Genomic DNA, 23,180 nt, shown 5'->3' with positions numbered 1-23,180 from the left:
TCACTGGGGTAAAAATGAATAATATTAATGAATGGAACTGTCTGCTGTGATGTAATAATCCTCTTTATATTGTGGGGGAAGATTCTGTATTTTTAATAAAAAATGTTGTGTCTCAAAATGCGAAGCTTTAAATCCAACGGCGCGTTCTTCTACTTAACAAACGTCTCCCATCCCCCACAAATACCCCGGGAGCTCCAATGACGGGGCAGATGAGTCCCGCTCTGCAGGTAAGTGCCCCCAGGGCAGCTAGATGTTACCTCTCTTACTCAGTAGCCCTCACATTCCTCATTAATGGGAACTTGCTGGTGACTCCTCGGCTTCCGTGCATGCGCGGAGGGCAGCTTCATGGATTGTAATGTGTAACGGCAGGCGAATGCCTCAACACCACAAAGGGTTAACCATGTCAGGAATAAGTCGTTTAACTGAAGTGTGACGGTAATCGCAGAACCGAAGGTTTCCCAATCCGTAGCCATAGAAACGGTATCAATAAACGTGATATCAGCCCCGCAGCATGCAAAGGGTGTGACGGAATTTACCCCGATCTGTCACATAAAGGGTTAAATGTGGTCTCTGCATGAGAGTCTGTGATGTATTCCGGGCAGATAGAAAGTACGTGAAGAGATTACAAATTCCATCCAATAAAAATCCTTTCCAGCTGCACTAACAGCGCCCCCTACAGCGCCACAAACACCACGTCCTCCAACAGCAACGGCATTCATGCAGATCTGGGGGGTTCTGTCTGTTTTCCGTGATGGGGGGGAATAAATCAAGCCTTTTCTATAATGTCTGAGAGGTAAATCCTCTCAGACATCAGGAAATCCGGTGGTCCTGACCCGTTGCTTCCCCCTCAACCCTGTGCTCCCCACAAGGCACTGCCCCCTCGGCTCAATACCCCACTCAACCTGGTGCTGCCCCCTGGCTCAGTACCCCCCTCGGCCCGGTGCTGCCCCCTGGCTCAGTACCCCCCTCGGCCCGGTGCTGCCCCCTGGCTCAGTACCCCCCCTCGGCCCGGTGCTGCCCCTTGGCTCAGTACCCCCCTCGGCCCGGTGCTGCCCCCTGGCTCAGTACCCCCAGCCCGGTGCTGCCTCCCTGGCTCAGTACCCCCCCTCGGCCCGGTGCTGCCCCTTGGCTCAGTACCCCCCCTCGGCCCGGTGCTGCCCCCTGGCTCAGTACCCCCCCTCGGCCCGGTGCTGCCCCCTGGCTCAGTACCCCGCTCGGCCCGGTGCTGCCCCCTGGCTCAGTACCCCCCTTGGCCTGGTGCTGCCCCCTGGCTCAGTACCCCCCTCGGCCCGGTGCTGCCCCCTAGCTCAGTACCCCCCCCAGCCCGGTGCTGCCCCCTAGCTCAGTACCCCCCCAGCCCGGTGCTGCCCCCTGGCTCAGTACCCCCCTCGGCCCAGTGCTGCCCCCTGGCTCAGTACCCCGCTCGGCCCGGTGCTGCCCCCTGGCTCAGTACCCCCCCTTGGCCTGGTGCTGCCCCCTGGCTCAGTAAACCCCTCGGCCCGGTGCTGCCCCCTAGCTCAGTACCCCCTCGGCCCGGTGCTGCCCCCTGGCTCAGTACCCCCCCCCCAGCCCGGTGCTGCCCCCTGGCTCAGTACCCTCCTCGGCCCGGTGCTGCCCCCTAGCTCAGTACCCCCCAGCCCGGTGCTGCCCCCTGGCTCAGTACCCTCCTCGGCCCGGTGCTGCCGCCCTGCTGGACAATCTGTTAGAAGCTCAGTTCTGGAAACTTTACCGTCCTCAACCACATAAACCAGAACGGCGCGGAATGCCGACGGGGGGCCGATCTAGCAGCAGTATGACGCTGTAGACTTCAAACATCTAAGAAGGGGGTTGTATTTGTGTAATTGGCGGGGCTTTTAGAAGAATAATGGGGTTTATTTACCCCGTTTAATTTATGAAGCAGCTTCCTGCTGTTTCTATACACATTATCGGGGCTTTTAGGGCTGTAGATCCCTGCGATATCCTCCTACCCAGCAAACATTCTGACCTCCTAAAAAAGAGGGGCAAAGGGGTTGGAGAGGGACAGACTAATCAAGGACACTTGGCAGGTACGTGACAGGTCTCTCGGTTAAAGCCAAGCAGAATGTGGGGTGATTTCCTTCTCACATACATCAGGGGGCAACAGGGTCAGCAGTATGTGAGATACCCTTCTAGTACCCTAATAATGCTCCAATACCCTAATAATACACTAATATGCACCCTGTCAGCTCGACGGCATGACGGCAGCTCTGTGAAGGCTAGCAGTGTGTTCCGGGTTGGCAGTGTGAAGACAGCTATGTGAAGGCCCCTATCTCTGGCAAGGTGTCCTCGGCAGGCAGTGTGGGGACAGCTATGTGAAAGCGCCCTATCTCCTTCAATGTTCACCAGGAAGGCAGTGGGAGGGGCAGCCCCGGGGTCCTGGCGGCTCAGTTCCGCGTTGTTAGATCCGCAGGTTCTCACGCGTAACGGCCGGCTAGGCTCCCAGGGGCCCCATGTCCTCCGCGGACTCGGACGAGGCCTATGACTTCCTGTTTAAGCTGGTGCTGATCGGAGATGCCGGGGTTGGGAAGACCTGCCTTGTGCAGAGATTCAAAACCGGGGTGTTTGCGGAGAGGCAGGGCAGCACCATCGGGGTGGACTTCACCATGAAGACGATGGAGATCCAGGGCAAGAGGGTGAAGGTGAGGGCCACAGGGACTGGCGCTTCACACACAGAGGGAACCCTTAAGGTGACATCGGGGATCATAGTGCGGCTAGCTGTATGTGCTTTAGTAGCTCAGAAGGGAATGCGTGTCACTAGCATGTTCCTGGTCATGTGTGATACAAGCTGGTATCAGGCTGTACTTGTATTACTAGCTTGTGCCTAGATGCGTGTGCGTGTAGGTGCTCCCCCAGGCAGTGTATGACACCCCCCGCAGAGCAGGTGACCCGTGGTCTCGCTAGCGGCAGGAGACAGCACTTGGTGAATGAGCCCCGTGGTCTCTCTGTTGGCGACACAGACGCCGGATAGATTTGGATGTCACGCATGGAGTCCCAGCTGCGCAGGAAGCGTGTCGTTACTGTGAGGCTCGTAGCGTGTCCCCGTCACGTGAGACGCCTGGGTTGATTGTGTTTTGCAATTAAAATGTAAATGCGTCACTAAACTAACTTCATGAAAAGAGACTGGATGAGCAGAGATTGTACCGTGACGCTCTAAACGCTCCCCTGACTCTTCCTGCAGCTGCAGATCTGGGACACGGCCGGACAGGAGCGATTTCGCACCATTACCCAGAGTTACTACAGGAGTGCCAACGGGGCCATAATCGCCTATGACATCACCAAGAAGAAGACGTTCGCGTCCATCCCTCGCTGGATAGAGGATGTGAAGAAATACGCGGGATCCAACATCGTGCAGCTGCTCATCGGTCAGTCGGCTCTCTCACGGGGTATTTGCTGGGGCAGATAAGTCTTACTGCCCCAGAACACGGTTCACTAACAGAAATCCTTTTATATGAGGTTATCAGCGATTTATTAACAAGTAATGTTACATACCGGGATACATATAACATGTATGTCGAATGGGGGGGGGGGGGATAATTTGGGAATCCTAGCCCTAATTCGGCCAGATTACTGACACTGTGGATCACGTAGACCTAGTTGAGGTTTGATTGGTGGCCTGATTACCCCGTTACTGAAATCGTATATTTAGACTCCAGCTGGCCGTTTCCCGTTCTAACAGAAATTTGTTTTACAGGAAATAAGTCTGACATGCATGGCCACCGAGAGGTGCGACTGGAGGAAGCAGAAACTTTAGCCCACCATTATGACATCATCAGCGCCATCGAGACATCGGCAAAGGACTCCAGCAACGTAGAAGAGGCTTTCACCAAGATGGCCACGGAGCTGATGATGAGACACGGCGGACCGGTCTTTAGCGAAAAGGCTACTGACGGCATTAAACTGGACAGCAAAGACGTGGCGGAGGCGTGGAGCTGCGGCTGCTGATGAAAGGCGGCCCCTTTACGTCCCGCGTAGCGATTGCCGTAATTTGCCGCTGATTAGCCGGGCTGCGGGAGCCGCCGACTCGGCCGCCGCTTTCCAGCTAGAATTTGAGGACCAGGAAAGGGACCAATGGAGAGAATGCAGCGGAACCGGTTGGTGGAGGATGTAAGTCCTCCCCGCAGGCAGGCGCTCAGTAATTCTACTAATCTCACCACATGCCTTGTACTCCTGGACGCCCTGTAAGCGTGGGATCCAGGATGACCCTTGACCCCAAGGGAGTTTACAGTTTGTCGCCTCCTGATCACTTTAATGCTCTATTAGAAATTGCTTTTTATAAAGTCCTTCCAGGTTCAAACGAATTCGTTGGACCTTCAGCTGACCTTGGTTTTGGTAGAAAGATCTATTGTAATATTTCTCCTGATCCCCGGGGTCAGCTCGTCCGAAGCATTTCAGGACGCTGGGATAAGTGCAATGTCTCACCAATGAAAGGAAAATAGGAATTTTTAGCAATTAACAGATTGCGTCTTTTACGTGTTTTATTAGGAAGTTTGGTTTTCATAGAGATCTCTATATTTATCACCAGCAAATGATTTAAAATAAAGAATTCTTCCACAAACAGGTGTGTGTGTCATGGCAGATCCGCATCCAGCAGGTAGGGGCCCTCAGCGTATCCCCCCCAGAGAAGAGAAACCAGGCCACGTGGGATGAAGGGTCGTTTACCTATATTAACCCTACGAGAAGAGCCGTGAATTTTGGAGAAGAGGGTTAACAATGCAGGAAGTGACTTCATTCTGCCCTTCTCTCCCTGTTTCATGATGTCATCAAAACATGTTTCAAAGAGACCACTGGTAGCAGACCTCTCGGGGGGGCCGTGCTGATCACACAGACACGTGAGTTTTGGTTAAAATATTTAATTGTACAATAAAAGTTCTTACTTAAAGTAGTAAGAGAAACGCTTGCATAAAACGGTAAGACACGGAAATGGGATTTACACAGAGAGGTCCGTAATAATTCAAGTCAGCGCCGGCCGGTCTGCCGCTCGGCTCACAAAATACTGATACAAATAAAAACATGGAAGAAAAAGTGAAATGACTTCAAATGCCTTAAGTTTAGTGACGCCGCTGAGTGACGAGAGAGCGTCACGCAGCGAGAGGACATCGAGCACCAAATACGATAATCACACAGCAGATGAACACATTTCCAGTGAAACGCGCCTCACACCCAGATACACTTCACCCCACGAACACACGCATTCCTCCTATAAACCAAGGAAACGAGCCGACGGCCGACTTAAACCCGAATAAAATGATTATAAAGAATAAATAAGATAAATGTAGAACGTTTACGCTAATTAAAACCGTACACATATTCATAAAACAGTTTAAAACCGTTAAAAAGTGCAGAAGAGGTGCCTGAGGTTAACTGGGTCCCAATATCCTGGCGTTCGAGAACCGGAAGGTCTCTAGGCTGTGTGAGCGGCGCCAAGCGGCAGGTACCTCTCCAGCTGGAAGATCAGGTCGACGGCAGCATTCACATCCTGAACCACGTGTCCAGGTTCCACCAGCGCCGGGTCAAAGCGGAAATCTCTGTGCCCATGAAACACGGTCTCTGTGACGGAGTGAGAGGCGTTGGCAGGCACTTCGGTGTGAGGGTTATAGATCCCGGTGCACACCAGAACCGACAGACAGCGTGCGGCGGAGGGGAAGGACAGCTCGCTCTCCCAAGCCGGCTCCACTTCCTGGGAAACAGTGGCCACACCGGCCCCCGACGCCGCCTGCACGAGGGCTTTGGAAGTCTTTGTAGAGCCGTTCTCTTGAAGGCAACGATTGTAAAGGTTAGCACCATAGATATCGGTCATTAAGTTATCCCTGTAGGAAGAAGAGAACGTGTCACATTCCTCTCGCACCCAAAAACACAGGTTTTACTCTGCGACCCCTTCTGCAGACCCTCTGAGGCAGCGTTTGCCCCATTAGCCAACGCCAACTCCTGGCCTTACCCAATAGCATAGAGCGTCTGCACCGGCTTCCCCCAGCCCATGGCGGCTGCCTGGGTCCGGATCAGGTGCTCGGCGTAGTGATAGGTGATCACGCTGGGCTTCCCCATCAAAGCCTCGTATTTCAGGTCTTTGCCAGTGATCTTCTTGTAGATGTTTTCCAGGCAAACCATAAAAATTCCGTGTCCAAACCTGCAAAGAGTTAAAAATGTTCACTTCTCACACCGAATGGCAACGAGCGCCGGAGAGGCAACACAACGGCTCCTCCAGGACACTTCAGCCAGACGCGAACGTTCATTTACAGAAAGAACAGAAGACTATCTGACCTCGGTGACCGAGCCTCCGACATCCACATCAGGTCCATGTTACAGGCGAGGAGAGGTATATGGGGGTAATTTGCAGGCTGATGGGGGGCCGCCGGATGCCCTCCGGTCAGGAGGACGTCGATAATAAGCTGAAGGTTAGTCTCCCACCGGATGGGTTCTCCAAAAAGGATCACGGCTGAAGGGTAAAATAAAAACGTCGGATGGGGCCAAAACGTAACATGGAAAGAGAAGAGTCAGCTGTCCTGCAAACAGTGTTTATCCAACAGACCATTGCTCTCCCGCAGAGCGCATGCGCGCCCAGGACGGGGACGGGACTCAGTACGTGAAGCTGACACACAACGAGGGGGTTCTTCTGGAAACTTCAGGATACACAACCCAGACACCAAAACGTACCCAAAGTTTCCGATCGGTGGTTATTGGTGGATTTTAGTTAAGAGTTGGGGTGGGGGGTAAAGTTGGGGGAATTTGAACTCAACTGACCGTCTATCTTGGGAAGATCCAAGGCCGTCGATGGCTGCAAGGAAACACGACAGTGAGGAACACGGTTTGAGGAAAGCTCAGTCTCCTCATCTGGGGTAAATATGCAATTTCCCCGCATTCAAAACATTTACCACCTTCATGGCAACAAACTGCCCTGGCACAGGCCACATCTGCCCCCACACACCACAGCTGGCTATAGCTGCCCACAAACCCATCCTTATCAGGACTAAGAACAAGACTTCACACCGACCACAACTCCAACCGCCTTATACCCCAGGATCCCGCGCCACGTAGCAGCTCACCAGGATCGTAGGCCTCCGACTGTGATCCACCATATCCAGGAAAGGGTAGGATTCCCGGACAGCGTCCACCGTGATTGGATTAGAAAACCCTAAACTGTAGTTTGCAACAATTAAGGAAAAAACATGAATTGGAATAAAACGAAACCACGGCGGCAACCGGAAAGCGGATTCGTAAAAGCCGCAGAGCTGGGCTGTTATCTCGTCCCGGGGGGTGGCTTTCTTCAGGGATGTTACCCAGTAACTAGTGACCATTAGCACGCCGAAGGTTACCCCATGCTGACACCCCCCCCGTCACTGTACCCCAAAAGCTAGATTTGGGAGTGATTTCCCTTCACACGCGTTTCACGGCCACACACGTTACAGAGAAGGATACTATTTGGCGATGTCCAGGACCGGCCCCTGTCCAGACACCAGAACGCATTTGTTGTGATATTGCTTAAAAATCCGCAGGGGACTGTGAGACATCATGACCTGGTGCTGGGAGATCTGCGAGAATAAAAGCCAATCGTAAGAGGAAAGATTAAAAGGATCCACTGGATCACACATTCCAACAGCCAATCACATTTCCTGGATACTCACGGGAACCCCCAGGATCTGGCTCAGCTGATCCGCTTTGGTCTGGCGAAGGCAGTTCCCGGCATTGGTGACGAACACGACCGGCACCACGAACTCCCCCTTACTGTCCAGCAGCTTTTGAAAGGCCTTTCGGGCGGCTGGAATGGGGGTCTTTCCTCGGACCAGCACGCCGTCGATGTCAAACAGAAGCCCAAACGTCGGCGCGGCACCCGTCTGCAAAATGCGAGAAGAAAGCAGCTCCTAAACACACATTCAGACCCCACCCGGGACCCCCAGACAGCGCGTACCGATCACACCCATGCGAGACCTCCGGGGCTAAACGTCTGTCCCAGGGTGAGTTATCTGTGATCTCAGGCCTCTCGCCGGCACGCATCTCAATAACCCCCCTTTCCAGCCGGCCCGCACCTATCCCCCCCCGCCGGCACGCATCTCAATAACTCCCCTTTCCAGCCGGCCCGCACCTATCCCCCCCCGCATCTCAATACGCCCCACGATGGGTTTTAAAAACATTTATAAAGCCTTCCTCGACGCATTCTAACGAGTTCATCGTCTGAGTCGTATAAACAGATTTACTGATTCGCCTAAAAACATAATTAAGCAATGTCCTGGGCCACGGGGCCACACAAACCGACAATCTGACACCAATTAGCTTCCCACTGGGGCCGAACGCTATATTAATATCACCAAATGGCCAGGAGCAGCCTACGGGCGCGTGCGTTCCTCTCAATAAAGCTAAAAAAAAAATTACCCCTGGGGACACATCACGAGCCCTTCAATCAACCGGCCTGCACATAGAACGCACGTCACTCACATCACGGACCCCAAACACGCAACAAGCGGCTCCAGACCCACCGGGGTCACGAGATCACCCGCAGGGTCAGGAGGCCAATCTTAAAATAGCCGACCTTCCAAACGGAGGCTGTCAGCCGGATATTCCTCCCCACGACACTCACACAAGTTACCAATACATTTCACAAAGCGCCCTCCAACAGATTGCAAGCTCCTGGGGCTACTGGCTGCGTGCAGATTGATACCGTGACAGGGGAGCCGGGAACCCACTCAGCGTTTGAGATCTATAAGCTGTGGCTCCAGAACTGCTGGTTCCTGTAACGGGGCAGCGCTGGGATCTGCGTTACAGGAACCAGCAGTTCTGGAGCCACAGCTTATAGATCTCAAACGCTGAGTGGGTTCCCGGCTCCGCTGTCACGGTATCAACGGAGGGATCTGCCCCGGAGGGATCTGCCCCGGAGGGATCTGCCCCGTCTGTACAGAACGCAATGGGCATTCTCAGAAGCCCAGACCCTCTCATCGGGCAGCATGTATCTGCACCTCTGGAGGGCTTTTACTGCACTGTAGAGGGGCTTGGCGGGCACAAGGGGGTGTTAAGGGGAAAGTGAGGGGCAATAGAGGGGCACCATGTACATTCACCCCTGAGCCAGGGATGCCACATAGAGGCACCTAGTGGGGTAGAACAATACAGACCCCTCCCGTAACCCTCCGTATCTATAAGCCGGTACCTGCTCCCCGCATAGCCCGGCCCGGCTATCTCTCAAGACGGATTCTCGGCTCCGTAGAGCCCGCAGTGCCCGGGACACCGGAGGCCACAGCGCCCGCATCACGCCCGGGGTCCTCTCGTTCCTCAGTACTCGGTGTTACCGCTCTCCGGGTGCGGGGCTCCGACTCTCGCTGTCTTCAGGCCCCGGACCCCGAAGATATAAGGCAGTCGAGGGGAGAGCGCAGCAGCTCTAGCCACCCACTTAGCGAACTGCACCGGCCTGGGGAAAGCCAATGAAAAAACAGCAGGGACTCAGCCTATCCATAGACAGGTACCGCCCTCCGACCAAGCCCCTTCCGGTGTGGAAATAACAGCGCAGAAACTCTATGAGCGATATTGCGGCGCTGTCACTGTGGGGGCCCGAGCGTTAATACTGCAGTGCTGTAACCATAGATACCTAGGCGGCAGTATTGAGCTGCTGCTACCATAGAAACCTGGGCATTAGCACTGCAGTACCACGACCATGGAGAACCAGGCATTAACATTACAGTACTAGTACCATAGTGGCCCAGGCGTTACGAATGTAGTGCTGTTACCATAGAGACCTGGGCTTTAACGCTGCAGTACGTGTACCATAGAAACCTTGACATTAACACTCTGCTATTGGCCTGTAGAGTCAGGCATTAAGACTGCAGTAAAAATCAAAAAACCTAAAATTCCACGTGTGCAATAAATAAAAATACTCCCCAAATGTCAGCAGCTGCCAGCGACGCTCTTCCACAAAGTGTTTACAAAGACGAGCGATAAACCATGGAGCGCATACACATAGGAAACAAAAATTAAATACCATAATAGTGCAGTATGTAAACACCGAAAAGAAATGTAACATGGGGTCTAATCCACTCCCAAGCGGCCGGATAAAACAGGCTCAAAGGATTCAGTAGAATGTTCTATTTAATAGCTTCTAAAATCTGTAAAAACAAATGAAGCGGAAATGGTGCAGTATCTTCCACATCCAGGCTTTTTTATACTGCGCCATTTCCGCTTCATTTCTTTTCAGTGTCTACATACTGCACTATTATTGTATTTTATTTCCTCCCTATGTATATGCGCTCCATGGTTTATCGTTCGTCATTAAGACTGCCGTATCAGTACCGTGGAGTTAATACTTGTGGTCTCGTCACCATAGAGACCTGAGAAGTCTGTTACCCCAATATTAACACTACAGTATGGTTTCCACGGAGACCATTAATCCTGTCACACCACTGGCACCCCCTGTACCTGCAGCATATAAACCATCTCACTTTGTGGCAGTTTTACGCCCCTGTATATGGCGCACGTGGCTGTCACAGGAGACGCTTTGCAGCGGCCGTAAAGCAGTCTGCGGTGAAACGGAAGCGAGGCCACGGGCCCAGCTCACGGCATGCGATCCGTTTCAAGGTACATGTGATTTCATCCATTTAGAGGTTGCCAAGTACCCGGAAACCAAGAATACGCCACACAGGGGGTACGAAAACAGGCGTGTATTTCCCCAAGAAATTCTTCTGTACAAAATATAACAAAATCCGACAAATTTACAGAGTCTGTGCATTTTTAAACTTAGATTCCTAAAAGCCGCTTGGCGTCCTCGCTCTGCGCCATTAGCGCCTCGCTGGCGTATTTCTGCAAAAGCTCCATCTTCTTTCTCCGTATCAGAGCTTCCTCGATCTGTGAAAATACAAACAATGGAGGCGGATCAGTAGTGGACCCCCGCTGGGGATGGGGCTCAGAGCGGTCCAATGACAAACCCGGCAATGGGGGGGTGAAATCGGGCTCAGAGCTGCCCAATGAGAACCTAATCAATGCTGTTAGGGTGCGTGCCATTAGGTGGGAAGGGCAGCTCATTACCCGACGCGGCCGATAATTATAGCTTTGGCCCCGACGTCTGGTTCCTGGCACCAGAAACCGGTTACAGAGTTCGTGTCATTTAATTACCGGGTAAATCCGAGAGATCGTAACTCACGGGCGAGACACGCAGCGTAATTCACCCAGGAAGAGCGGTGCAGGCGCTACCACCACCCATTCATTATTGTTATGCAACACTGTCCAAAAGATGGAATATCCCCGATACGCGCTCCGTACTGATGTATACCGCTGCCTTGGCGGCCATCATCACAATGTTTACAGCTGGCCCATGCGCAATACCGCCCTTTCTATTCCGCTCCACTCACCTCTTTCTGAGACGGGACCGGGACGTGGGCGATGAACCTCTGCTGCCCCTCTTCTCCGGCCATCTCAATGTCACTGTCCTCTCCAGACTAAAACACAGGGGGGAATAAATTATTTATAGTCATGCATGTGTTGGCAGGATCTCCCTGCGCAGCCAGACCTCATCCGACCACCCGATTAAACTAACATACAAAGGTCACACAAACATTGCGCAATGCCCCGCAGACACGCTGTTTGGTGTCACCGTGTTCTCGTAGGGTCACATTATCTGTATCACGCTCTGAATACATGGCCTCTCCGTGACACCTTCACATGACTGGCGCTCTACCTGTGTGCCAGGTCTCCGTAGCTACGCATGTTCTGCTCAGCTAGATCTGGTCTGGTCTTGCCTTTAATTAGAGTAATTTCACTATTTACTGAAAGGTATAGTTTTAATCTGGCTACAAAGACTTTCGTCCCGCCCCGTCTTTCGGGGAACCCTGTGTTCGAACAGGTTGTTCAGTTCCCGTAGCGGCCCGCGTTGGCACATCCCCTATCTAAATACAGTAGGTTTGTGGCCAAATCTGGGACAGTTGGTGGTCCGGGATGAAATACGTGCCCATCGTAAATACGGGCTTGTACCGCTGCCTTTAATCTTTAGTAGCTCAAGCAGCCAAAAGGACCAGGAACAGCCTCGTGCTTTCTCACCCTTAGAACATGAAAGCAAAAAGATGGGTGTTTAGTTCCCACAGCAATGAAGATCTATCCCAGTACGGACTACTTTAGGGGATATCGGAGAGCCAGGGATCGATTAGCTGCAGCAGCAATGTCCTCCTAACCAGCTCCACGTGGCTCTGCCTGCCACCTGCCGGCATCTAATGACAAAGCGCATGGCGGTAATAAACCACTTAATATATGCAGTTACAGGGCGCAGGCGGCGCTCACGTGACTCCCATTATTCCAATTAGTAACGGGGTAACTGCGCTAGCGGTCCTTCCTGCTCGACCGGATAAGTTAGGTCTGTCCCCTGAAAACTCACCCGAAGAGGATACGGCCCCCACGGACAGTAACAGCTTTTCACACACAAAGTGGCCTCGGTACCTCATCAGCCTTCACTGCATAGATGTTCACGTCCTCCTCCTCTTCATTCTTGTCTCCAGTTGCCAGACGAGCTTCCTTCTCCATCTTCCATTTGTCCACAGCTGCTGCAATGGCTGCGGGCGGACAGAAGAGTCAGTGAGCTTCAGAGAAATGACGAAACAACCGAACCTGCGCGCCTCCTCCCCCTGTCCAACCATACATTAACACAGAAGGGTCTCAGGCCTCAGATACCTTGCTTTTCTTCTTCTTGCTCCAAAGGCACTAAGACTCCGTCATCCTCGTCTCGATAGCCGTAATACTCGGCATCGATCTCTTTCATCAGTTCACCTCGTGTCTTGCGGGGAGGAGGAGCAGCTGGATCACAAAACAAAATCCTCAGACAGATGCCGGGCAATGGATACAAATGTTACGTTACGGTATAAATGTTATAATAATAGCCCCGTCAGCACTCGCTGCCGGCTGACAGATTACTTTGGGTAATAACACTCCATATTCGTTGCACCTCTACCACTGCTAGCCAACGTATGGGTTCATAGAAATGGCATCTTTAAGATCAGCACCTACTCATACATCTATTGTAAATGAACAGACATTTCCCAAAAAGGGCCTGATTGCAAGTGAAAATCCTAAATACCCATAAAAAGCAAAGTCCCCCCCCCCCCCCCCCGCGGCTGTTCCCATCAGGCGCAGCTTCATGTGATCGAGGACCGAACCAATTAAAAGCATGAATGAAACAAACTGTCTCTGTAATGGAGCTGATGAGTATTATGCAAGAAGCCATTAACATAATTCATTTAGTCACTTGACTCAAATTACATCTACCCCGTGCCGCCACTTACTGCTCCAGCCGCACAGGGGCTTCCACTCCACTGGACGCGGCCCACCGGAGGAGACTGATAGACCCAGCGCTTTACGCTGGAAGCACCTGAAAGCCCGGTGAACGTTATGATGCCCGCGTTCTATGAGCACCTAGTAGTTTTATCCAGAGATGTCTCCGTTGCACTTACGTTCTTTCTCAAACAGCTCTCGGACACCAGGCAAATCTTTAGCTGCTCCAAAGTACTTATAACCCCGGTTCCCTGGCACCTCCTTCCCTTCATGATCCAGCATCTTGGGGCCAATGCGCTGAAGACACAGAAAACATGGATTTCATGCAGAGAATAGCGAACAGCTTTCCATCCGGCATAACATTTTCCAATCAACCAATGAGAAAAAGGACCTGGTGACTGCCATCATCACACATTCACACCAAACTCTTCATAAAATCCCTATTCCCAAAGCTGAAATGGCCCATCGGACCCCTAATTGGATCACATGACTGCCTCACAGCCCGTGCATGCGCGTCAAGGGCACCAACCAGACAAAGAACCCACCCAGGGCTCCTACTAATTCCTAAAGAAAATCTGACATATCGATCCTAGCAAGAGAAGAAAAACAGAGGTTAATATGACACAATCCCAACCAGAGGCATTGTGGGTATTCCAGATAGGGCAGTGGTGGTGGTGTTGGGGGGGGTTTACACCCAGTTAGCACCAATGTCCGTGATGGGCACGCCGTGCACGGAGGGATCCCTGGTCTCTCGACCCTCCTATACATGCAAAGCAGGCTTGTCACTTACCGCGTAATCCGGACCACCGAGCTCTTTGATGCGGACTTCCCAATGACCCTTCTCTCTGATCAGTTTATTGATTTCATCGTTTAAATCCCTTATTCGGAATTCACCAAGACCAGCTAGAGAGAAGAATACAAAAGCTCTAAATGTACGCATTTTCTCCACAAACCATTTGGAGTTAGAAACGTGAAGCTCTCTCACCGTTCTGAATCTGAGCCACTTTCTTTGATATCTCTCCGATGATCTGTTCAAAACGACATAAGAGCACAATAAATCAGCATGTAGAAGCCACGCGACTTTTCTTTACGTAGCTCGCGCTCGGCGACATTACGATGTATTAAAGCCCAAACACACCTGTCGTCTCCATTTCTCAGCCTTGGGCAGCTCGCTGCACTCGGACGCGAGGAACGGCCTCCTTTCCTACACAGAATATGAAAGCAGAGCCGGATAAACTCAATCTGTTAGCGGTCCTTATCACGACACGCGGTGCGGGTAACACGGGGCTTACCTTGACTTTCCCCTCCTCCAGCTGAGCCTGGCGAAACCTCGCCAAGGCCGTCCTTAAAGAGTTTAAAAAAAAAAAAACAATCACAATGGCATTATATGTATAATATGTACCGTTTGTGGAATAAACCTTTGGGGTTGTGAAGGTAAAAATCCTTAAGGATTTCTCTTCTCTGTCTTCATCCCACTCAAGTTCTACAGCGTTACTGGTTTCATTGGTGGCAGATAAGACTAGGGTAGCAGATAAGACTAGGGTAGCAGATAAGACTAGGGTAGCAGATAAGACTAGGGTAGCCTTCCAGCAGAATTGGTAGATGTTAATACAGTGAAGGCGGGTAAGCAAGCATGGCATAGGTATAAGGCTAAGATAGATACGAGATAAGGCCGGGGACTACAGAAAGTATCCAGGATTTGGCAGACTAGACAGCCGGAGGATTCTTATCTGACGTCACTTTCTGTTTCCATCATGCAAATCAGACGAATACAGATGATGTTTACAATCCCAACGTTGTCACATGATGCATCGATTCCACCAATCAAATCAATCGATCTGATCAGAGAGCCCCAAACGCTACGACTTCTGCGAGATACAAGATCTCTTCAAACCTGCTTCTCTGATAATCGAGAATGGAAAGACGTGATGCTTTACAACACGAATCCTGCGTTAGTGGGAGAGCGAGTGATACTCACATGGCCTTCTCTGCATTTCGAGCCTAAAAGCAAAAATATTTCCATTTAATAATTCAATAGGGTAAAGTGATTCCCCCGTATCACATGCACAGCCGTCAAGAGGTAAAGAGACAGGCAGGCAGGCGGAGAGGTAAAGAGACAGGCAGGGGGGCAGGCAGGCGGAGAGGTAAAGAGACAGGCGGGTGGAGAGAGATAGACAGAGACAGACTGAGGTAGCGATAAAGAGGGGCAGCGACGCTCACAGGAACCCGCTAAGCCTGCCGGCGGGGCTCGATCACTCACCATCTCCGGTGAACGGAAAGCACGGCAACCGGAAAGAGCCTTGGAGCAGTAGGGAGCTGAAACAGCGCGCACTGGATGCGACGACACTAGATGAGCACCATAGAGTGATTGGATCGGGCTAGTGAGACAGCGGTGAGTGTTTGCGCCGCCAAGTGTGTGACCCCGGAAGTGAAGCGCCAGGAGCGCGCGCCACCTGCTGCCTGTACATAGTCAAATCAGCCAACTGTCTGAATGCGACCAGGAAAGGCGTCTCTGTAAGCTGCCCCTCTCCAGGCTGGCCCATTGCAGAGGGTTCTCTGTGTGTTTATACATTATATACAAACAGCGATTCCGCCTGTTAGCAATAAAATGATCCCATTGGCAGGATCATCCCACTGGTTACTACGGTGATAAGACCACTTTCCAAACTTTATACCAGAATCCCCTTTCGTATCATTAGCTCCAATGATTCTTTAATTTCCTTTTTAATGTCAGTCATCTTTTACCCACAATGCACTGCACCCATTTGCCCATCATTGGTGCTGTTACCGAGTTAGACTGCCCCACTATGTACCCCTCAGTACCGTCACCAACAATTAACCGATAATCAACAGACCGAAACATGAGATTGTGGCAAATGAAGTCTCTTTATTATTATTACAACACAGAAAAAACTCAGCGTGGACTCAGCGCCCACATCATGCTGCATCTGGCGCGACACGTGGGCCTGGGCGTTTTAGGAGTACCTGGGGGCAAAGCACATTAATGGCGCTCGCTCCCAGTCAGTTCCCTGCTGGTTCCTGCGACACGGTGATTAAGGTGATTCCAGCAAAGACCAATGAAGACATGTGAGGGGCAGCCACGTTTATTAGCCACGGCTGGCCACGTGTCACAGGATGGCACAGATCCTGGAGGCCCCGGGGTCACCGGAGTTCATTTGACAAATCTCTTCCGATCCCTGCTGCGATGGTCTGCTCTGCAGATGGTCCGCCAGGCCTGAGAACACGGCTTCCATGTCTGCGATCCTCTCTGACTTCTCGTACAGAAGGCTCTTGGCTTCCATCAGCTCCTTGGATAAGCTAAAGATGGCGTTTTCCTTCTGAGCGTTTTCTCGGTGCAGGGCGGCCACGTTCTCCTTCAGATACGAAATCGTCTCTTGGGCTTCCCAGAGCTACGGAAAGAATGAACGCGCATTCATTCAGCTTTATACATCACGGCCAATGGCGTCCTCATCGGAGTAATGCAGGGGTGGGGAGAGTGGGAGGGCCCACCAGAGTAATGCAGGGGCGGGGAGAGTGGGAGGGCCCACCAGAGTAATGCAGGGGTGGGAAGACTGACCAGAGTAATGCGAGAGTGGGAGGGCCGACTATAGTAATTCAGGGGGGGAGTAATTTTTGTTGCACTTCATTATGTGTTTGAATCTAGAAATAATCCAAATCCTACCTACACAAAGCGACGCAGCATGCCCCCCCCACTTTAAAATGGCGCGCGTGCGTTTCTAGAATCCGGGTTTACAGAACTTACGCTCCTGGCCAGCTGTGCCGAGGACAGTCTGAGCTCCTCCATCTGCTGCAGCTTGAGGTGACACTGGGAGAGGAGCGCGATGAGCCCCAAGCTGTGCGTCTTCTCACTCTGCGGGGGGTTCTCCTCTGGGGACCTGGAGCGTGGCTCACTGAAGTACATGGATGACCTCTTGTCAACGGTGGCCTGGCGGCTGCTATATTTCAGCTTCAGGTCCAGCAGCCGGAGGTTCTGCAGCGTTTTCTGTAGGGGGAAGTAGAGCCTGGCGCCATTTTCTGTACGGTTTCTCTGAGCTGCCATATTATTGCCGTCTGGAGTCAGGAAGTCCTCTTGGCGTGACTGTCCCCCACCTGCACTCCAGTACGTGGCTGTCTCTTCAATACACATTTTGGGTTCCTCTAAGTCCGAATCTCTGATGATCCCGTCGTCTCCATGTGGTGGGTCGTGCCCCCCATAGCTCTGCCAGTCTGTGTGAGACGTGACACTAACGTGTCCGCTCGTCCCTTCTCCGGGGGGCAGCACTGGAGGCGTCTGTAAAGAATGGTCAGAGCTGCTGTCCGTGGGGGTATTTGCCCCCATGGCCTCCTTGTCGCCTGCTATCTCCGCATGGGGATCTTCTCTGTCACCCACGGTGCATCCGGACCCTTCCACGCATCCTTCTTCCGAATGTCTTTCCATAGTTAGAAACGTGTTAGTCCGAAATGTACATGGGGATCGAGCTATTATATGACAAAATGACCAAGTCGTGTATTAGAGCACGGACACACGACAGGGCCACGCATCACGTGATCTCAGGCTGTAACATATATATATTTTATAATTATGCAATTTTTAGGTCTAAACGACGGCCTTTGTACATTACCTTGCAGTCTCTTCTAGCACCGATGCTGCGCAGGCGGTGATTCCTGATCCCCCGTGGTCTCGTGACCTGCTATTAAGTTACACTTTCACCACGATGGAGAGACACCTGGCTAATGAGATTAACTCTTCCTGCGCTGACACAGTATAAACGGGAAACCACGATAACGAGGAACGGCGCATCCTGGCACCACGGAATCTACTGGAATCCACCAACATTCGCACACTGAAGCCAGGGGCCCATTGGGAGCCCAACACACATCAGGTTAATCCATCACAGAATAGAAGATGGGCAGACTGTACCACGGCGCTGACACGCCGATCGGCTGTAGGACGCGCTGAATGTGGCAGGTATGACCCTGAACGGCTGTAGGACACGCTGAACGTGGCAGGTACGACCCCGATCAGCTGTAGGACGCGTTGAACGTGGCAGCTGTGGACACTGTGCATTCCACAGGTTTTCAGTGTTTAAGGTGGGCTGACATTATTAACCCTTTATGGCTTAACGAATGACCACCCTCCAAAACTAAAAATTTTTTAGTGAGCTTTGAATAAGGTAAAGTTCCTTGGCTCTGTGACTGTACGGCGGGCGGTGAGGCGCATAGCGTGTGAGGGGGGGAGCGAGGCAGGCAGCGAGGCGTGTAGCGGTGGGGGGGAGGCAGGCAGCGAGGCGCGTAGTGAGTGGGGGGGCGAGGCGTGTAGCGGTGGGGGGAGGCAGGCAGCAAGGCGCGTAGTGAGTGGGGGGGGGGAAAGCGCGTAGCGAGTGGGGGGGGAGGCAGGCAATGAGTCGCGTGATCCTGACTTGTATTCTATGCTGGTGATTCTCGGCATTCACCAACGTCCCTGCCGCCCCTCACAGCGCAGACGTTAAAACCCGTGGACACGTCTTCTGTTTGGCATCTGGTATTTGTTTAGGTGGGCGAGTCCATGGTTAAAACAGACCCAGACAGCCCCCCCCCCAAAAAAAAATACATGTGGAGAAATGACACGTTATAAGCGTGTGCTCTACCTGTCTTATCCTCTAGTGCCCGGTGTGAATAGAGCAGTGGACTGATAAAGAGTTCCTGTGACCTCCCCGGCAGGGAGAGCGTGGCCCTTCATGCCTTTACACCCAGCCCGTAGATGAGGACACGCAAACACTGCAGGAGCCCATGTTACCCCAACCCAATCAGACCCCCTCCACAGACTCCTCGTGGCCCCCCCCCCAATGAACGGGAAGAAAGCAAACAGTTCAGGCGTAACTCCCCTTCCTCCTCCAGCTTTATTGATAGTTTAAAATTACACGTCTATGTTCTAGGATTTCAGTTTCTTTTACCATCTGACTTTAAAAACTGATTACAAGCAAATGAAACTCAAACGGTTATCTATAGCTGATATAGTATACAAAAATAACATCTTGATTTCTGTGAAACGTTTCTCTGCAGCTCCTGAATAGCTCAGACTTTTCATTTGCTCGATCCGATGATACTCGTCGTTCGCATGAAAACAAAATAAAGGGAATGAAGCCTTTGCCTTCACCCGTATCTCCAATACAACTCAGTGGCCAAACGTCTGCTAAGGACACGCGTGCCTGGTCTACAGGTCAGGACACCCGCTGACCGCGTCCAGCCGCCCTGCGTTGTATTGCAGACGGGGCCCGACGCAGACGGAACGGATGTTATGAACAGCTGAGGTCAGCGGGATATCAGACATTTCCAGTAGCCTTCCCGCCGGCGCCGACAAAAACCCGTACAGGTCTACTGGTCTGACTCAACTCTTCCCATTCATTAAATCCCGAGGCACCAGTGGCGTGGAAAGGGGGATCTTTAACAAAGCATTATACAGAACACCTCTACCAAACTAAACAGAAACATTTTTTTTGTAGTTAAATGCAGAAAAAGTCGTTTTTCCACCCCTTTCCTCTTTTTACACGTCCAGTAAAGCTCACTGGCCTGGGACTAGCTCTATCTGCCAACCTTTGGCCAGTGAAGAGGATTCAGAGAAAATAATACAACCATCAATCAGAAAAAGGAGGGGCGACAAAGGAGGTTTAAGCTGTGGCTTCGATCGTGCATTCCCGTGCGAGGTGCCCTGACTCCCCGCAGCGGTAACAGTTGACTTCGCTGGTCTTACTGCAGTTGATGGCAACGTGGCCAGTTTCACCACACCTAAGGGGGGGGAGGGAAAAAAAAATTAAAGCCACCGCAACAATAAACTGGCTGCTTCTGTGCCACGGATATCCTCCCTCCGAGTCACCGCTCACCGGTAGCACTTCACTTTGGTGCAGTCTTTCTGGATGTGACCAAACTCTCCGCAGGAGTAACACTTCTGCTCGTCGGCATGGTCGCAGTCCCGGGCCAAGTGACCAGGCTTCCCGCAGTTATAGCAGCACTGCTCCCGCTCCTTTCGTGGCTCCTTGCAGTCCTTGGCAATATGGCCCCCACGGCCACAGTTATAGCAAGCTTAGAAGCAAACAGAACATCGGTCAGTCAGATCTGCCATAACAGAGCCACAGCGGGGCGACAGGGCAAACGCAGCAAAGGCTGGGACTGCCTGGGGCCTGAAACTCACGTGGGGACGCCACAGACTATCACCGAATGACAGAAAACCCTGCTCAGCGTGAGACCCCTGAGGTTGTAACTGCTAAATACTTAAGCACGAGATCCCAAACGCCGGGAGCTCTGAGAGTCGCGTAACATCGAGCGCCGCGCAGAGCCCTGAGCGGAGAATAGCGTGGCGGCCCCGCCCCCCCGAGCGGAGAATAGCGTGGCGGCCCCCCCCCCGAGCGGAGAATAGCGTGGCGGCCCCGGCCCCCCCCCGAGCGGAGAATAGCGTGGCGGCCCCGCCCCCCCCGAGCGGAGAATAGCGTGGCGGCCCCGCCCCCCCCGAGCGGAGAATAGCGTGGCGGCCCCGCCCCCCCCCGAGCGGAGAATAGCGTGGCGGCCCCGCCCCCCCCGAGCGGAGAATAGCGTGGCGGCCCCGCCCCCCCCCGAGCGGAGAATAGCGTGGCGGCCCCGCCCCCCCGAGCGGAGAATAGCGTGGCGGCCCCGCCCCCCCCGAGCGGAGAATAGCGTGGCGGCCCCGCCCAGAGAATAGCGCAGCAACCCACCCCCCGAGCAGAGAATAGAGCAGCAACCCCCCCCCCCCCCGAGCAGAGAATAGAGCAGCAACCGCCCCCCCCCCCGAGCAGAGAATAGAGCAGCAACCGCCCCCCCCCGAGCAGACAATAGCGCAGCAACCCCCCCCCGAGCAGACAATAGCGCAGCAACCCCCCCCCGAGCAGACAATAGCGCAGCAACCCCCCCCCCGAGCAGACAATTAGCGCAGCAACCCCCCCCCGAGCAGACAATAGCGCAGCAACCCCCCCCCCGAGCAGACAATAGCGCAGCAAACCCCCCACCCCGAGCAGACAATAGCGCAGCAAACCCCCCCACGCAGACAATAGCGCAGCAAACCCCCCCCACGCAGAGAATAGCGCAGCAAACCCCCCACGCAGAGAATAGCGCAGCAAACCCCCCCCACGCAGAGAATAGCGCAGCAACTCCCCCCCGAGGCGGAGAATAGCGCGGAGCTCACCATCCTCTTGGAGATCACAATCCTTGGCAAGATGGCCAGACTCGCCACAGCGATAACAAATGTCAGGAAGAGACGAGGAGATGAACTGGAATCCTGCGGGCGAGAGGGAAACACTTAACGGCAAAGTCCTAAACCAACACTTAACAGCCCCCCCCCCCCGCGACAAACGTTACCTCTGGAAGAATTAAATCCTCCTCTCCCACGTCCTCTCCCGCCACGGCTGCGGCCGCCAGCGCCACCGGTAGGGCACTCCCGGGCCCAGTGACACCGAACGCCCACACTTGAAGCACTCGTTGCTGCTCATGTTGTCAGATGAGTTCTGCTAAAGAAACACGGAGTCCGTTTAAAACGCGCACAGAAGGGAAAGCAAAGCACGGGGCACTTCGGGCAAGATACCTATCTGCCCGTTCATTCAGGGACGGGGCAAAAACTGCAGGAACGGACTCATAGAAGTAACAGGCGTGTGCAATAAGCGGCTTTTGGTGGAACTGTAGTGTATGAAAGGCGATCTTCCCCCTCCGGCTCTGCCCCACGTGGACACAGGTGGAGTTTCTAAAGAGGTCACTAACCAGCCGTCTGTGTCCATGAAAGGAGAACCTAAAAAACTACCAAGTGAGATGGAGACCTAAAGAAAGAATCTGCGAGCCGATGATGTCACAGGAAAAACCATGCGAGGAATCTCAGTGACGGGAGCCACGGCAGCCTGCGGGGACACTATGGAGCAGCAGATACAGGCCTACGGACCTAGAACGGCGTCCTCTCTGACCGGATATAACCCTGCAGACCCAGAACCGCGTCCCCACTAACTGGATATAAGCCTACAGATCCAGAACCCCGTCCCCACTAACTGGAGATAAGCCTAGAGACCCAGAACCCCCGTCCCCACTAACTGGAGATAAGCCTAGAGACCCAGAACCCCGTCCCCACTAACTGGAGATAAGCCTAGAGACCCAGAACCCCCGTCCCCACTAACTGGAGAATAAGCCTAGAGACCCAGAACCCCGTCCCCACTCGCCCCCTAACGCCGCATGAGGAAGGGGCCTGGGCTTGAAACGCGCTGCCTTGCCCTCCTTTAGACGGGGGTCTGGGCGGGGAGGGGAGTCGGTGTCCGGTGTAAACCTGCCCCAGCCTGGACCATGTGCCGTGTGGGCGTGCAGCTGAAACCTTCCACCAAGCAGGCAGCCCCGCACGCCGCCTCGGTACACACCACCAGCGGCACTGCTGAGTACAAGGCCTGCAACTTCGCTGTGATACCGCTGATTGGGCCCTTACGCCCGGCAGCAGCTGTGGCTTCCAAGGGACAGAGCTCACTCCTAACCTGGATAACGGATCCCGGGAAAGGCATTCCGTGAGGGGGCGCTCTCCCGTCGGGCTGGAAGGATAAGGGGGTTCCCTTGGGCGACCTACTCCCCACGTGCTAAGGCCCCCGCCACACACACAAAACTACACAGCCCTGGGCCCTTACCTACCCACCTCCGTACAACCCGTAGGAGCCGAGGCCCAGGATCCCCACCTCTCCGAGAACCTTAGGTAAAGGCCGCTGATCGGCCACGACCCCTCTAGACCCCACACTTACCCTGTTTATCTCCGGATTTCTGGCTGCGCCACACGCGGTTTGCACACGGTTACAAAATGCCCGACGAGCTGCGCACAGTGATCCCAACAGGTCAGCCAACCAGCGAGCAGAATTCACACTGCTCCTCGCGAGACAGCCAATCAGTGCGACGAATGCACAGGAACGGCCTTATTTCCCAGCAATGGC

General features: G+C 53.3%; 2 protein-coding genes and 1 pseudogene across 2 annotated transcripts; 1 reads left to right on the top strand and 2 right to left on the bottom strand.

The window, feature by feature from the left end:
• Nucleotides 1–2,468: 2,468 nt before the first annotated feature.
• On the top strand, nucleotides 2,469–3,960 carry LOC149271454 (ras-related protein Rab-43-like). Its single transcript, XM_089507407.1, has 3 exons — nucleotides 2,469–2,657; nucleotides 3,197–3,380; nucleotides 3,710–3,960. The coding sequence occupies exons 1-3, from the start codon at nucleotides 2,469–2,471 to the stop codon at nucleotides 3,958–3,960; spliced, it is 624 nt and encodes a 207-aa protein (XP_089363533.1).
• A 15-nt stretch (nucleotides 3,961–3,975) lies between these two features.
• Nucleotides 3,976–9,250, bottom strand: LOC149271453 (haloacid dehalogenase-like hydrolase domain-containing 5). The gene is made up of 9 exons (XM_089507399.1): nucleotides 9,152–9,250; nucleotides 7,638–7,847; nucleotides 7,432–7,544; nucleotides 7,059–7,152; nucleotides 6,757–6,790; nucleotides 6,277–6,451; nucleotides 5,954–6,142; nucleotides 5,454–5,825; nucleotides 3,976–4,057 (listed from the first exon to the last, which is right to left on the bottom strand). The coding sequence occupies exons 1-9, from the start codon at nucleotides 9,248–9,250 to the stop codon at nucleotides 3,976–3,978; spliced, it is 1,368 nt and encodes a 455-aa protein (XP_089363525.1).
• Nucleotides 9,251–19,793: 10,543 nt separating this feature from the next.
• Nucleotides 19,794–21,722, bottom strand: LOC149271452 (CCHC-type zinc finger nucleic acid binding protein-like; annotated as a pseudogene).
• Nucleotides 21,723–23,180: the final 1,458 nt, after the last annotated feature.

Source organism: Sceloporus occidentalis, unplaced genomic scaffold (assembly GCF_023333645.1).
Source record: "Sceloporus occidentalis isolate IW3139 unplaced genomic scaffold, rSceOcc1.0.p SCAF_507, whole genome shotgun sequence".
In the NCBI taxonomy this organism is placed as follows: Eukaryota; Metazoa; Chordata; class Lepidosauria; order Squamata; family Phrynosomatidae; genus Sceloporus; species Sceloporus occidentalis.
The sequence above is the reverse complement of the archived record's forward strand: the minus strand, read 5'-3'. Positions and strand labels throughout refer to the sequence as shown.

Coding starts and splice junctions, on each gene's coding strand:
- LOC149271454 (XM_089507407.1), top strand. CDS start 2,469: ATGTCCTCCGCGGACTCGGACGAGGCCTATGACTTCCTGTTTAAGCTG. Junction 2,658..3,196: donor TCCAGGGCAAGAGGGTGAAG/GTGAGGGCCACA, acceptor CTCTTCCTGCAG/CTGCAGATCTGGGACACGGC. Junction 3,381..3,709: donor CATCGTGCAGCTGCTCATCG/GTCAGTCGGCTC, acceptor TTTGTTTTACAG/GAAATAAGTCTGACATGCAT.
- LOC149271453 (XM_089507399.1), bottom strand. CDS start 9,250: ATGCGGGCGCTGTGGCCTCCGGTGTCCCGGGCACTGCGGGCTCTACGG. Junction 7,545..7,637: donor GCCAGATCCTGGGGGTTCCC/GTGAGTATCCAG, acceptor TTATTCTCGCAG/ATCTCCCAGCACCAGGTCAT. Junction 5,826..5,953: donor CAGACGCTCTATGCTATTGG/GTAAGGCCAGGA, acceptor TTCTTCCTACAG/GGATAACTTAATGACCGATA.